The sequence below is a fragment of the Phoxinus phoxinus genome, assembly GCF_949152265.1.
Source record: "Phoxinus phoxinus genome assembly, chromosome: 5".
Lineage (NCBI taxonomy): Eukaryota > Metazoa > Chordata > Actinopteri > Cypriniformes > Leuciscidae > Phoxinus > Phoxinus phoxinus.
This window is the reverse complement of record NC_136880.1, coordinates 3,272,725-3,286,833: the sequence shown is the minus strand read 5'-3', so window position 1 is coordinate 3,286,833 and position 14,109 is coordinate 3,272,725. Positions and strand designations below refer to the sequence as shown.

The following is a 14,109-nucleotide window of genomic DNA, read 5'->3' as shown; positions in this document are numbered from 1 at the left end:
GTAGCTTCTTTAGTCCTTCCTGAATGATCCAGCTCCCAATATTCATGTGTTGAGTTAATGACGAGAAGTAAGTGACTGTCTCTTTGTTTTGTTTGTGTTTCTATATTGTAGAATTACCATGCATTAACATGTGCCCAGCGTGATAAGTGAGATTTATCGTGATAGAACAATGTTTATGCAGTAAAACACTGTAGGAAATAATAAGTTAACTGGTGTGAGCCTTCTGATGTCTAAGTTACAGTAACGTTTATAATATTGAGTTAAGAAGAGTTAATATCGTGCTCCGGAGACCATGTGCGGACGCTGTTGTGTAGTAGCCTTGTCTGGCCAGAGGATGTCGCCATTGCTCCTTCTGTAAACCCCTTTTAATACAGTCTCATTTTAATATGAAGCTCCTTATATTTCTTCAAAGAGTAATATCCTAGTTTATGTAAGTGTAGATTATGTTTAAAGGGACATATCAATGTTTATTGAGATATTTATGTTTGATGATCCTGATTTGTATTATGTATGTGGATTTATTATTCACGTTGGATAGTAATTTAAGTACTGTAACTGTTTAAATGACAGTACCTAATGGTGATTTATTTGTTTGTTATCAGACTATAATGACAATACTGGATATTGGAATGTTCTGATGAGAACTGCTGGAGCTCAATACAGTTAACAGAAGAAATTACATCTCCTCGTCTTTATTCCTGTGTCCTGACCGATACACCTGTTTACTGGCTGAAAACCTTGATGAACTAGCCCTACTTGAATACCTCACTAACAATAACACATAAGTACTTCATACACAAAAAGGCATATTTATAATAGAAAAATGTGCATATTCCATAACACTACGCATGTGTGAATGTTTTTTTGCGTGAATTATAATTGATACTATTCTGGCTCCATAGTTCAAGACTTCGGATTGGACAGATTGTCTGTAACGGACTGAATGCATGCTGAGGGGTTTCCAAATGTCAAAAGTATGATGGACTATAACAGGACTGGAAAATGAATGTCAAGGTAGACGCTGATTCGTAAAGGACGTCTCCGGTGTTGGATGCCATTGCGCCTCCTGCAGTTAAAGCTTGTAAATGATTTGATTTTGATTTACTTTTATTTTTGTTTTATACATTAGTACCTTTTATGTAAACTAGTTAACCTGTATTTAATAAAAAAATATATATAATTGAAATCAAGAAGCTCGTCTGCCATAAGTCTCTGTTTTACAAAAGATTGAGCTGAACTGACCATGGAGAAGTCTTCTGTGATCTAAATATTGTAAGTATTGAAATTCAAATGCTTATCATTTAGGACAGATTTGACTTACTTTACCTAACCTGAGAATTTGTGGCTGTCAGATCGCATATGAGATTTTGCGTTGATTCCCATTGTAGCTTAATTACCTTTTTACAAACGCTGCAAAATCCTTTCCTTATTTTGACCACCAAGTCAAAATAAAGCAATCACCAAACTGGCTCCACGTGTATATCACACTAACGTACATATTTTGCGATAGCAAATAAAAATGATGAATTAATTAAAACACAACACAAGTCCAGGCCTGTTCCTCTCTCCATCTCCACTGTCGTCGCTCCTCCTTTATGCTTCCGCTCCTCCGTGAGAGATTCGAGACCGGTGCGCCTCACAGGTGTCGCTCATTATCAATCACGCCACCGGCCTCGTCCTCCCACGACCCTCGACCTCGTCCTGCTCACCACAGCAATGTAACCGGGACATATTTGCCATGTCATGTGTGGGACACTTTAGGTTCACATTCAGATTCACAGTGATTACTGTCCCTCATCTTTGCCAAAACTGGGCCAGATATGTGTTAAGATAACTGGGCCACATTTGCTGCAACATATGTGGGCCATATTCAGTTTACACCCAGATTAGTCATTGTCGATCGTGCCACATTTCTGCCATAGGCGGCCCACATTTGGTTTGTGATATTAGGGCCATATTCATGATTTATCATATGGGCCTTTAGGCTCATATTCAGATTACACATTGCCATGAGCGCCGCATCTTTGCCTAAAAAGGCCCACGTGTGATTTAAAATATTTGGGCCATATTTGCCATTTTACACGTGGGCCACTTCCGACTCACACACATTTAGTGCGGGCCATAAGAAGGCCTGCAGTGCCGCATCATTGCCTGCCGTGGCCCACATCCGTCTGCTGTCTGAGGAGCGAGTGAAAGACACACAAATGCTGTTAACTGGTAAACATGTTTAGTCGGTCTGTAGAGGAGAAGAGACTCCACAGGACAAAGACAATACACTGTAGATCTGTGCATCAAACACACACATAACTAACTTCATATACAATAAAACAATAACAATAAACATATTCTGTGTTAGAGAGATAATGTAAATGTTTAAAAGTTACATGTAAACTTTATATCTTTGAAACATTTATGTGCAATACTTGACAATCACGTTCATGATTAGAAATATTTTAATAATTATGGATGAGTTCAACCCAAACATTATTATATTTGCAGGCCTGATAGTGGAGATTTCTGCGGACACTCATCTGAGCTTCTTCCTCTGTTCACCTTTAATTACAACTAAACCATCATTTGGCTGAATAATAAACCAACATTAATCTTTCAATATCACATGTTTCTAATACGCATGCTAACACACATGCTGCTTTATTTAACTGTGAAGTCTGAGTCTCTTCCTCCTGTATGAAACACATTAATCACACAGTTATTTCTCCTCATAGACAGCAGTGACTCTTCTGTGGATCTCCTGATGGTTTCTGCTCCTCTCATCTCCAGTTCACAGATTTAATCCATGATGCAAACAATCCACCGACGTTTGGTGATCGATCTTCATCTACTCTGACGTTTGGTGATCAATCTTCATCTCTGTAAAGTAGAACAGAAGAGAAAACATCAGTGTTCAGAGGAACAAAGAGCAAATTATTATATTTCAATAAAAATTTTTTGAGTACAAATAAGTTCAATTGAATTCCTGTAATCAGATTAATTACCAACTTTACATGATCCTGCATAGATATTTGTGTTTTTAAATATAATAGATTTAAAACCTGAATAATTTTCATATGTATGTGTGTGTGTGTGTGTGTGTGTGTCGGTGCGACTCCTATTGAGTCTCTGTAAAGGAGAAACTAATGAGTGTACGGCGTATGGAATAAACCACAGGGAGCAAATACTAATGTTACTTTGAGTTAAACACACACCTTTAGTTAAAGCCGCTTGTCCTCTAGTTTAAACATGTCTGTCGGCTCTTAGTAAATCACTGAGAGTAAAGTAAGTGTAGAGGAGTGTGACGTGTGGCTCGTCCCAGTAAAAACACACTGGAGACAGAGACATTTCTCCTGTGAGCTGAAGCTGGACCTGCACTGAGTTTAGCAGGAGTGCAGCGCTTTCCTACAATCTGACCAAGTCTGTTTTCACACTGAAATGATTCACTTCTACTGACACAGTTCATAAAGCAGGTGTTGATGTGTAAAGCTGTGACCGTGAGCTTCTGTTCTCTTTCCTCCTGTGTGTTCAACATTTCAATAACTTCACATTGTGTTCCCACACAAACCCTTTGTTGCAATAAAGCTTAATGATAATTTCCTTTCACGAATGTTTGAAAGGTCTGTTCACATATCAGAGGAAAATGAAGATGTCTTTAATATCTCAGAGTGATGTTTCCTCACCTCAGGACACAGTTTGAGTCTCGTAGCTCGTCTCTGAGCCGCTGCTGTGAGTCTCCTATATTATTGCCTCTCAGATCAAGCTCTTTTAAAAACTGCAGTGCTTTTGAGTCAGTCAAAGACTGAGTTAGAGAAGAAACATCTGTAATGCCACAGTCATATAGTCTAGAAAGACACAAACAGAGGAAGAGAGATTATCTTACAAACAAATCATGAATGTGAAGAATTTTACACAGATATAATGTGAACTCAGACTCACTGTGCGATATTGAGAATAAAGTGTTTTAGTTTAAAAATAACAATAGTTCACATCTATGATGATCATCTTATTGAAGAGCTACAGCAGCATTTAGTGTCCAATAGTCCGTTCTGAAACCCAGTCACACTAGTTCTGTGCGCTGAAGACACGGTTTCTTCTCTTTCATTTTAACTATTTATTTGACGTCTCTCTTCTTTATTCTCTGTTGAAAAGGCAGATTTCTGCATGTACACAATCAGTACATTGTATCAAATGCTGGAAGTTAAACAATTATTATCTAGATAAAAACACATAAAATGTGAGCAATAGGGAAACCCCAGAAAGTGCACTGCTGTAAACAATGAAACATAAGCCCTGCTGTCTTCAGATAAATAAACTTCAGTCACACTGTAATTGCTGTACAGTATAATGACACTAACTGTAGTTTCTCCAGCTTGAGTTGTGGGTTTATCAGTAGATCACTGAGGTTTTTCACTCCAGAGTCTCCTAGTTTATTCCCGGTCAGGTTCAGATCTCTCAGGTGTGAAGGGTTTGAGTTCAGAGCTGAAGTCACATCAGAACAACCTTCATCTGTCATATCACACCAGCTTAACCTACATTAGCAGAGAGAGAAGAAAATAAGACAGAAGAAAAGAAAACTGTTTATTCTGTAACGTCACATCATCTTCATCAGCAAATAAAGCAGAGGAAGAGAGATCTTCATCTTTATTTCACCAGATCACAAAATACTACGGTGAAAATGTGTGCAGAAATATAATGTGAACTCAAACTAACACACTTTATTCTCAATATCTCACAGTGAGTCTAAGGAGAGACACGGCAGGCAAAAACATCGTTTTTTTTTCACTGGTCAATTTTGAGATTTTGGGATATTTGTCTTCAATAACATGTCTTCTTTCAGACTTGTGGTGGAAAAAAGTCAGAAATACACATTTAGGTCTTTATTTTACTGCACTTTGTCTGTTTGCGTGTGTAGATTTCTCATAAATTCAACAAAAGTTGGTGTTATAAATCATCCGCTGCTCCGCGATCTCTGTCTGCTCCCTGTCATCACACACACCGTTAGAAAGCTCTCTCTCTCCTGTACAATGCTGTCGAATCCAAATATGGTCATTTCCTTTTTATCAGCAACCAATCGTGAAAGTAAAAGGGGGATTTAACTCTAAATGTGCAATCTCATTGGCTGATGCAATCTTTAAAGGGGCGGTATAATGCCCTTTTCACAAGATGTAAAATAAGTCTCTGATGTCCCCAGAGTGTGTGTGTGTGTGTGTGTGTGTGTGTGTGTGTGTGTGTGTGTGAAGTTTTAGCTCAAATACCCCACAGATATTTCTATATAGCATGTTAAAGTTGTCACTTTTTGACCCGGAGTCAGACAATGATGGAGAGACGCAAGAAGAATTGAAAACATGTAGAAGCAACAGGACATTTCTGAATGGTTAGTTGATGAATTTATGCAGCTGATGTGGAGTTAACTATCTTCTAGTCATTGATTAGCATATTCTGTCATGATAATCTATAAATCGTGTTCAGGGGGCGGGGTTATGTAAATTTTAGGGTTGCTGATGTCACTAACCCGGGAGGAATGTCGTGTAGTTCCTACCAGCCGTTTGTTGTCGTCCTTTTCTTTAGAAGCAAATATCTTCCTTTGCTTTGAACTCTGAGCGTTGTAACTTTGCAGATGTTGTTTATGTTCAAACAGCAACATTACACACTAACTAAAGCTAGAAAAGTGAAATCATAATCAACCACCCCTTTAAAGCCCGTTTTCTCAAAATGACTTTTCTCTCATTCTCCAAGTCTGAAATCTCCACTTCAGTCGCACCGATATACACCAAACCTTCCAGTCTTGTGCCTAGTTATATTATGAAGACATTTACTGAGGGATTTGTAAATATATTATTCCTTGCCTGATTTATGTAACATTTTATTCCAAAAAACGTGGCGAAAATCTATTTTTTAAGGCTATTCACAGTATATTCTGATTTACAGGATAACAAAAGTAGATATCCATAAATCCCTCTGTAATTTTTCCCCATCTAATATGTGAACACAATAAAAAAATAATTTTGAACCTGGCTTTGTCCAAAACTCAGATTTCATTTTTTTAATATATGCAAATTAGCACATATTTAAAGGTGCCATGTGTATTGTCTGGCAAAAAAATCAAGTCATACTCCACATTCCATACCAGATGGGGGCAGTATACCTCCATAAAGTGAATTGGTCTACTCTAGAGTAACAGACGAGAAACGGCATAGTCTCTATGCTCCGCCCCTACCTTCACAACAACCCTAGAGCCATAGCCGAAGCCTAATAGAGGACGTTTTGCCTCCAGAGGAACGTTGGGTGATGTCAAGTGATTGAAACATGACATCTTCAAGCTACTCCCCTTCACCTTTACCAGTGAATATGTTCATATTCGTTTTGTTCATATTACATTTCGAGTTGTATATACACATTGTTTGAATTAAATTAATTTGACAGACAGCATTCTGTTAACATCATTGGTCAACATCAGACAGCGCACGTGAACCGATCATCTCTACTATAGTAAAAAAAAACACGAACACTGTTGAAAGATACAGTAGGCTGCAAATGACCTGTTCGTGCCACAAATTGTTCTCCGTCCTCAGCGACCGAGTCATTGAATGTGAAACAGCGGCTGCTGTCGTCAGCGAGCAGCAATATTCAGTCAACGAGGGCGCGTGCGCCGCGCTGATACCTCCATTTCAGTTTCTCGAACCCGCACAGTGCGGCGGTCAGAACACGGAGACCATTCTGCCCCTAGCTATGCGTGCGAAAGCATGGGAAGCGATCCCGGGCGTGTCAGAATGGGTGCTGAACGTTGTAAAACAGGGCTATGCGCTGCAGTTCGCTCGCCGTCCCCCGCGCTTTCGAGCCCGGACCGCGACGAGCGGTCCTCTTCTTATCTGATCTGATTTGTGCTTCAGAGCGCGGTGTTTTTCCCTGCAGCGGGAGGTGGTGGTGGGGGTCTCTTGCCAAGGGCTTCAGCCATCCTTCCGCTCTCTTCCCTGAATTGAAATGAAGTAGTGGGCTGTACTTTCCACACGATTGACATCAGGTTCAAGTACGCCCACAAGCCGTGCGAGTTATTCGTGTATTGCAGGTTGGCCTGTGGTTATGTTGCCCGCACACCGCCTCCCATGGCCGAAACTGGTATTACGACACCTGTCGGGCCGTGGCTAGTAATGCTAAAGCTAATTAAGGTTGAAATCTCTGCAGCACTATAACTTGACATTTTTTTAATGACATTATTTCTTCTCATTCTTTTGATGCGTGTAGCTCATTTTTTGGATATTTTTACCTCAATTTTTACACATGGCACCTTTAATTAGACAATGCCTAATTTGCATATTTAAACATTAAATTACAGAAAACTTGTAATACATTTTTTTCTCATCTTAATGTAGGCAATCAACTGGAAGAGTTTCATGGTGATATCTGCAAGTTAAAATGTTTACCCTATTCACCTGTAGTGTCTCGCCTTAAACTGTTGAAGTGATTTTAAGCATTTTGATTCTTGTATGTGAACGTGACTGACCTCAATCTCTCCAGTTTACAGTGTGAATCCTTCAGTACGGCACATAAGTGCTTCACTCCAGAGTCTCCTAGTGTATTCCCGCTCAGGTCCAGATCTCTCAGGTGTGACGGGTTTGATCTCAGAGCTGAAGTCAGGATGAGACTCTGTTTCTCTGTAATACTGCATCTATAAAGACTGAAGACAGAGAAATAACAATAATTCAGATCTATGATGATCATCTTATTGAAGCGCTACAGCAGCATTTAGTGTCCAATAGTCTGTTCTGAAACCCAGTCACACTAGTTCTGTGCGCTGAAGACACGGTTTCTTCTCTTTCATTTGAACTATTTATTTGACGTCTCTCTTCTTTATTCTCTGTTGAAAAGGCAGATTTCTGCATGTACACAATCAGTACATTGTATCAAATGCTGGATATTAAACAATTACTATCTAGATAAAAACACATAAAATGTGAGCAATAGGGAAACCCCAGAAAGTGCACTGCTGTAAACAATGAAACATAAGCCCTGCTGTCTTCAGATAAATAAACTTCAGTCACACTGTAATTGCTGTACAGTATAATGACACTAACTGTAGTTTCTCCAGCTTGAGTTGTGGGTTTATCAGTAGATCACTGAGGTTTTTCACTCCAGAGTCTCCTAGTTTATTCCAGTGCAGGTCCAGATCTCTCAGGTGTGACGGGTTTGAGTTCAGAGCTGAAGTCACATCAGAACAACCTTCATCGGTCATATCACAGCCTCTTAACCTACATTAGCAGAGAGAGAAGAAAATAAGACAGAAGAAAAGAAAACTGTTTATTCTGTAACGTCACATCATCTTCATCAGCAAATAAAGCAGACAGAGGAAGAGAGATCTTCATCTTTATTTCACCAGATCACAAAATACTACGGTGAAAATGTCTGCAGAAATATAATGTGACCTCAGACTCACTGTGAGATATTGAGAATAAAGTGTGTTAGTTTAAGGAGAGACACGGCAGGCAAAAACATCGGGTTTTTTCACTGGTCAATTTTGAGATTTTGGGATATTTGTCTTCAATAACATGTCTTCTTTCAGACTTGTGGTGTAAAAAAGTCAGAAATACACATTTAGGTCTTTATTTTACTGCACTTTGTCTGTTTGCGTGTGTAGATTTCTCATAAATTCAACAAAAGTTGGTGTTATAAATCATCCGCTGCTCCGCGATCTCTGTCTGCTCCCTGTCATCACACACACCGTTAGAAAGCTCTCTCTCTCCTGTACAATGCTGTCGGGTCCAAATATGGTCATTTCCTGTTTATCAGCAACCAATCGTGAAAGTACAAGGGGGGATTTAACTCTAAATGCGCAATCTCATTGGCTGATGCAATCTTTAAAGGGTCGGTATAATGCCCTTTTCACAAGATGTAAAATAAGTCTCTGATGTCCCCAGAGTGTGTGTGTGTGTGTGTGTGTGTGTGTGTAGTTTTAGCTCAAATACCCCACAGATATTTCTATATAGCATGTTAAAGTTGTCACTTTTTGAAGTTGAGCAGAAATACGTAGTTTTGTGTCTGTTCCTTTAAATGCAAATGAGCTGCACAGGGGGCGGAGCTTCAACAGCTTGTGTCCTTTTACCTAACACACACACACACACACACACACACACACACACTGGAAATTTCAAAAACTTTTAGTTTATGTTCAACCCGGAGTCAGACAATGATGGAGAGACTCAAGAAGAATTGAAAACATGTAGAAGCAACGGGACATTTCTGAATGGTTAGTTGATGAATTTATGCAGCTGATGTGGAGTTAACCATCTTCTAGTCATTGATTAGCATATTCTGTCATGATAATCTATAAATCGTGTTCAGGGGGCGGGGTTATGTAAATTTTAGGGTTGGTGATGTCACTAACCCGGGAGGAATGTCGTGTAGTTCCTACCAGACGTTTGTTGTCGTCCTTTTCTTTAGAAGCAAATATCTTCCTTTGCTCTGAACTCTGAGCGTTGTAACTTTGCAGATGTTGCTTATGATCAAACAGCAACATTCAGGGTTCTTGCAGGTTTCAGTTTGTTACATTTAAGACCTTTTTAAGACCTTTTAAGACCATTATGTGTGAAGTTTAAGACCAACACGACACATAAATAGAAACATTAGAATGATCCCAGAAATTCGTAAACATTCTAGTTTTTATTGATACACTTAGAGAAAAATATCAAAGAAACACAGCAATAAAACAGATGAAAATACTGAACTTCTGATATCCATATTCCCAACACAACACTAGTACATACAACCTAACCCTACATATGTCTGAGTTCACCCCCTTTAGCATCAATCTCAGTTTCAAGGGCTTTCAGTTCTGCAAGTTTTTCTTTGTGTGCCCTTCTCAGGGCATTGGACTTTGAGAGAAGCCGAGCCATCTTGGAGCCTGCTGTGCCCTCAGCTTGTTCTGCTAGTGTATCTGCCTCCCTGACAAGACAGGCAGACACATCTTCTAAGTTTGTCTTTCTTTTCTTAAGGTCCACCAGACACTGCTCAGCCAGCTTTCTTTTCTGACTCTGAGATTCCTTTTCTTTTCTGATGCGCTCTTGATCAAGAAAGAGTCTGTATTTTGACCGGGCTGCACCCACAGATGCCATAAGTTCCTTGGTAAGGGGGACCTGAGTGACATCCCCATGCATTGTAACAAAGTCACATATGAGCCTTTGTGCAACAATTGTGTCCTGTTGCATGTTTTCGGTCTCCACCTCCTTGTTGATGGAAAATCCCCTTTCAACAGTGGCCTGGCCATGTGAAAAGAGCAGTAACTTCTGGCAAAAAACCCAAGCAGCAGGGTAGGGACCTCTTAATCTCTCATGCAAGAAGGTGTCTAAGCGTCTCTCAAATGGCTGGAAGGCAAGGAATTCTTCATTCCTTGCCTCAGCAGACAGGAACGATTCAAACTGTTGGACAATGGCATCCCCTACAAAAAAGTGTGAGAAAATAAGTCAGTCAAATATGCATAGTCATGACTGAAAAATATTGGCACTCCTGTCTTTTTTCTCTCTGCATTTTTGTATTGTTCCAACGCACATAAAGGAAACGAGTATACTAAAACCTGTATACCTGTGTAAGGTAAAAACACTATTTCTAGATAGATAGATAGATAGATAGATAGATAGATAGATAGATAGATAGATAGATAGATAGATAGATACTTTATTGATCCCCAAGGGGAAATTCAGGATTCTCTAAATGTCTACAACAAAAACCGGTATAAAATTATGAAACTTATTCAGTGTATCTAAGCCACTGCACACAGAACAGGTACAGGACCATTGGGGGGAATGACAAAAGTGAAACATCCATGCTCAACCAATACCCTGATAGGACATTGGAAAGTGTCAATTGTCAGAGCAAATGTCTGCAACTAATGGTCTGAATAAAGCCCAATAAAAAAATCTAAGGATAGTTGAGCATGGTATTCAATCTTTGGTTCATAACCCCTTCCAAACCATTCCTACCAGCAGGTACACCTCCTGTCAGCTGCTTGTTCTTCAGGAATGTCTGGACAAGAGCCTTCATCTGATCTTTGCATCTGTCTGGGTCCCTGAACATGATAGACGGGTCCAGACACTCCATCTGTCTAACTGTAGCATATTTCAATGGGCTCTTCTCCAGTGCTTTTCTGACAATGTTTAAGAGGCCCTGCATACACTCCCTCTTAAATTCAAGGATCCTTAGCTCTGCACTTTTACTGTCCTGGACAATAAAACAATACATGTCAGTAATATCAAAATGGAGTTTTAAGTACCACATGGCATGAAGTCATAGCATAGGCCAATTATGTGACTTTATGCAATGGGGTCATACAATTTCTTATTTGCTGTGATTGGGATGTCTCAGTAGAATCATACTTGCTTCACATGATCTATGTGAACCTACACTTCATTATGGGGAATCACCATCCAAAATACATTGCTTTTAAAGGAGAAAGCAGGCAAAAACATAGGTTCAATATTGTCTGAACGCATGCACAACCTTGGAAATGAAAAGCATATCAAACCATTCTTCAATCAAACCTCATACAGATCACAAATACGTTTAGTATGCTTAGCAAAATTATACTTTCAGCGTACATACTGATCATAATAAATATCCAAAACTACCAAACACGATACCTTGACTGCTGCCTCAGCACCCAAGCCAATATCAATCTTCTGGGGGAGGAGGAGCAAGGTCTTGTCAGACGTATCAAGCTTGGTGAGCTGAAGAGGAGTGATGTCCTGGAGGACCTCTCTCTTCATACAGCGTCTCAGTAGACTCTGTCAGTAGGCAAAAGTACCATTAGCCCATTTAATTTCCTTTTATATTTCACACAATGACATCCTAATTCTCTCATCTAATTCATTAGGATTTCATAAATTTAAGAAGGCACTTACCTGGGCTTACAATAGTAAGTAAGTACATTTTATTTATATAGCACATTTTTCGACATAAATCCCACTACAGGCATACAATAGGAGACTGGCCCTACAACATTTTATATGCAATCCCCAAAATGTGACAAATACTTTGTTATTTTGGACAAAAGCATCACAGATGAATAAATAAACAAATAAGATGATAAGCCCATGCCAACTAATCATAACCATATACCATAAATAATTACCTTAATTAACTCAGCCAGATCTTTGCCAAAGAAAGGCATCACAGGTTCATCGGTCTGGTATTTCTTCATGAACGGATGGAAGGTCCTGGCCAGAGTCATGAAAAAGTGCATCTTCGCTGTCGTAAGGGGATCCTTAATGGCTGCTTCGATGGTGTCAAAAGATGCTGTTTTGGGATTTGGGAGCTGTTTTTTGTGCACAGCGTCCATATACAGCATGAGAGATGGCCAGACTTCCAGCGCCCGTTCAACAACTGGGAGATTTTCAAGCCACCTGTGGCCACAAAATGGCTTGGGAAACAGTGTAGATTTTGTGACTTTTTCGTAGTCCTCCCTCCTTGCAGGAACGTTGTGGAAAAGAGTGTGCATGGCCTTTAAAATTTTATCCACATTCCACGACGAAAATCCCACCTTGAAGGAGTTATGAAGTGTGTGGAGTCCACAGCTGCCGACGGACACCAGTTGTGCACCCCCATACTTCTCTGCATGGTCCTGTTGGAGTAGGTCCAAAAGCTTAAAATTCACATTCGGTCCATCCATGGACACTGAAATCAACCTGCTGCGGTCCAAATGCTGTAATGCCTCCTTTTGGAAAATAAGAAGAAAAAAGCTTAAAGATTACATTCATGTATAAATTCAGCTACATGTTAAACTGCAACCTTTCTTCTAGTATGGAGCTGATGCAGCTGATAAAACAGACATTCAATTTGGAACCAATGACTGTAGATAGAACCAACAATTAGGCCTATTTCTAGTGTTAATTTTGTCACCTATTTTTAATTTAGTCTTAGTCTTGTGCCAAATGTCCTTGTTAGTTTTAGTCATATGATATTTAGTCATTTACATATCTTTTTTTGTTAGTCAAGTTTTAGTCGACTAAAAGTCTCTAATCATTTTAGTCTAGTTTTAGTCAAAAGAAAACTCAAGGTATCTTAGTCAAGTTTTAGTCGACTAAAAGTCTTTTAATTTTAGTCTAGTTTTAGTCAAAAAATAACTCAATATATGTTAGTCTAGTTTTTGTTAAAAAAAAGTAGTCTTTTTAAAATAACACATTATTACTGAGATTATTACTGATAAACATTTCAGTAAAAAAGTGTTTCACATATCTCAAACATTGGTTAAATGTCATAATTACCTGACAAAATACACTTGTTGAATGATTTTTGTTGAATGCAAATGTTAAACGTGTCTGGTTTACAATTTCTGATTTAGGACTCGAGCTTGACTGCACATCACCTTTTTTACTTTATTGATACTAATCGTCCGGGCCGTTCATCGGGACATAAGCTGTCATGTACAATAAAAGCCTGCGCAGCGACAGGAAATATAATTTAACACAAAAAGCCTGCCTAGACGGTGGACTTGTTGCGCTCAGGATTATTTATTTATTTATTATATTTTTTTTGAGCGGCGTGTGGACGAATTCTTTCTACGCACACACTATTTTATTTCTTGATAACAGATCGCTGCTAACTATAACACACCGTTGCCATGAAATACAGAGCGTTGCCGTGAACACACGATTCTAACCGTAGAGACGGAGCGCACTATTTTCTTTAGCGGAAGCATACAATCGTTTTTTAAATCAATAAACTTAAATCATAATTTTGTGTCAAATCATTGTTTTATTTGGTAGGTAGCAATGTAATAAGCGGGATCCTAACTCATTCTGAATATTAACAGCTGATGAAAAAGCAGAGACGTTTGTAGACGAAAATGAAGAGAGATTTTATCTTAGTTATTATTTTATGCAAAACATTTTCGTCTCGTCTTTTTTCGTCAACAATAATGCGTGTTAATTTAGTCTCAGTTAGCGTTTTTGGACAGTGGTGCAGTCTTGCCATCGTCTCGTCTTAGTCATGAAAAAAAAGGTAATTGACGAACATATTAAGGCTACAATGGTGCATAGATGTTATAAATCATATAGATCATAGGACGATATGCACATTTTACACAATATAGCACACTACATTTTTAGCATATTCCCCTAGATGGGGTAG

The 14,109-nt window shown here is 39.0% G+C and overlaps 2 protein-coding genes across 3 annotated transcripts in view; both read right to left on the bottom strand.

Moving 5' to 3' along the window:
* Window positions 1-1,556: 1,556 nt before the first annotated feature.
* Window positions 1,557-14,109, bottom strand: part of LOC306998057 (NACHT, LRR and PYD domains-containing protein 12-like) — a 37,259-nt gene continuing 24,706 nt past the window's right edge. The window contains 5 exon segments of the mRNA XM_079611807.1: window positions 1,557-2,871; window positions 3,675-3,836; window positions 4,350-4,523; window positions 7,496-7,669; window positions 8,067-8,240. Coding sequence (XP_079467933.1) covers window positions 2,859-2,871; window positions 3,675-3,836; window positions 4,350-4,523; window positions 7,496-7,669; window positions 8,067-8,240 — 697 coding nt within the window. The 3' untranslated portion in view covers window positions 1,557-2,858.
* Window positions 9,632-13,934, bottom strand: LOC306998049 (uncharacterized protein). Of its 2 annotated transcripts, XM_079611798.1 has the most exons (3): window positions 12,113-13,934; window positions 11,622-11,765; window positions 9,632-10,423 (listed from the first exon to the last, which is right to left on the bottom strand). In XM_079611798.1, the coding sequence occupies exons 1-3, from the start codon at window positions 12,647-12,649 to the stop codon at window positions 10,331-10,333; spliced, it is 774 nt and encodes a 257-aa protein (XP_079467924.1). In that variant the 5' UTR covers window positions 12,650-13,934; the 3' UTR covers window positions 9,632-10,330. The 2 variants fall into 2 exon arrangements, with proteins under 2 accessions (XP_079467924.1, XP_079467923.1); XM_079611797.1 differs by lacking the exons at window positions 11,622-11,765; window positions 12,113-13,934 and adding an exon at window positions 10,965-11,150 and having other exon boundaries at window positions 9,738-10,423.

Coding starts and splice junctions, on each gene's coding strand:
- LOC306998049 (XM_079611797.1), bottom strand. CDS start 11,082: ATGGAGTGTCTGGACCCGTCTATCATGTTCAGGGACCCAGACAGATGC. Junction 10,424..10,964: donor GACAGGAGGTGTACCTGCTG/GTAGGAATGGTT, acceptor ACTTTTTTGTAG/GGGATGCCATTGTCCAACAG.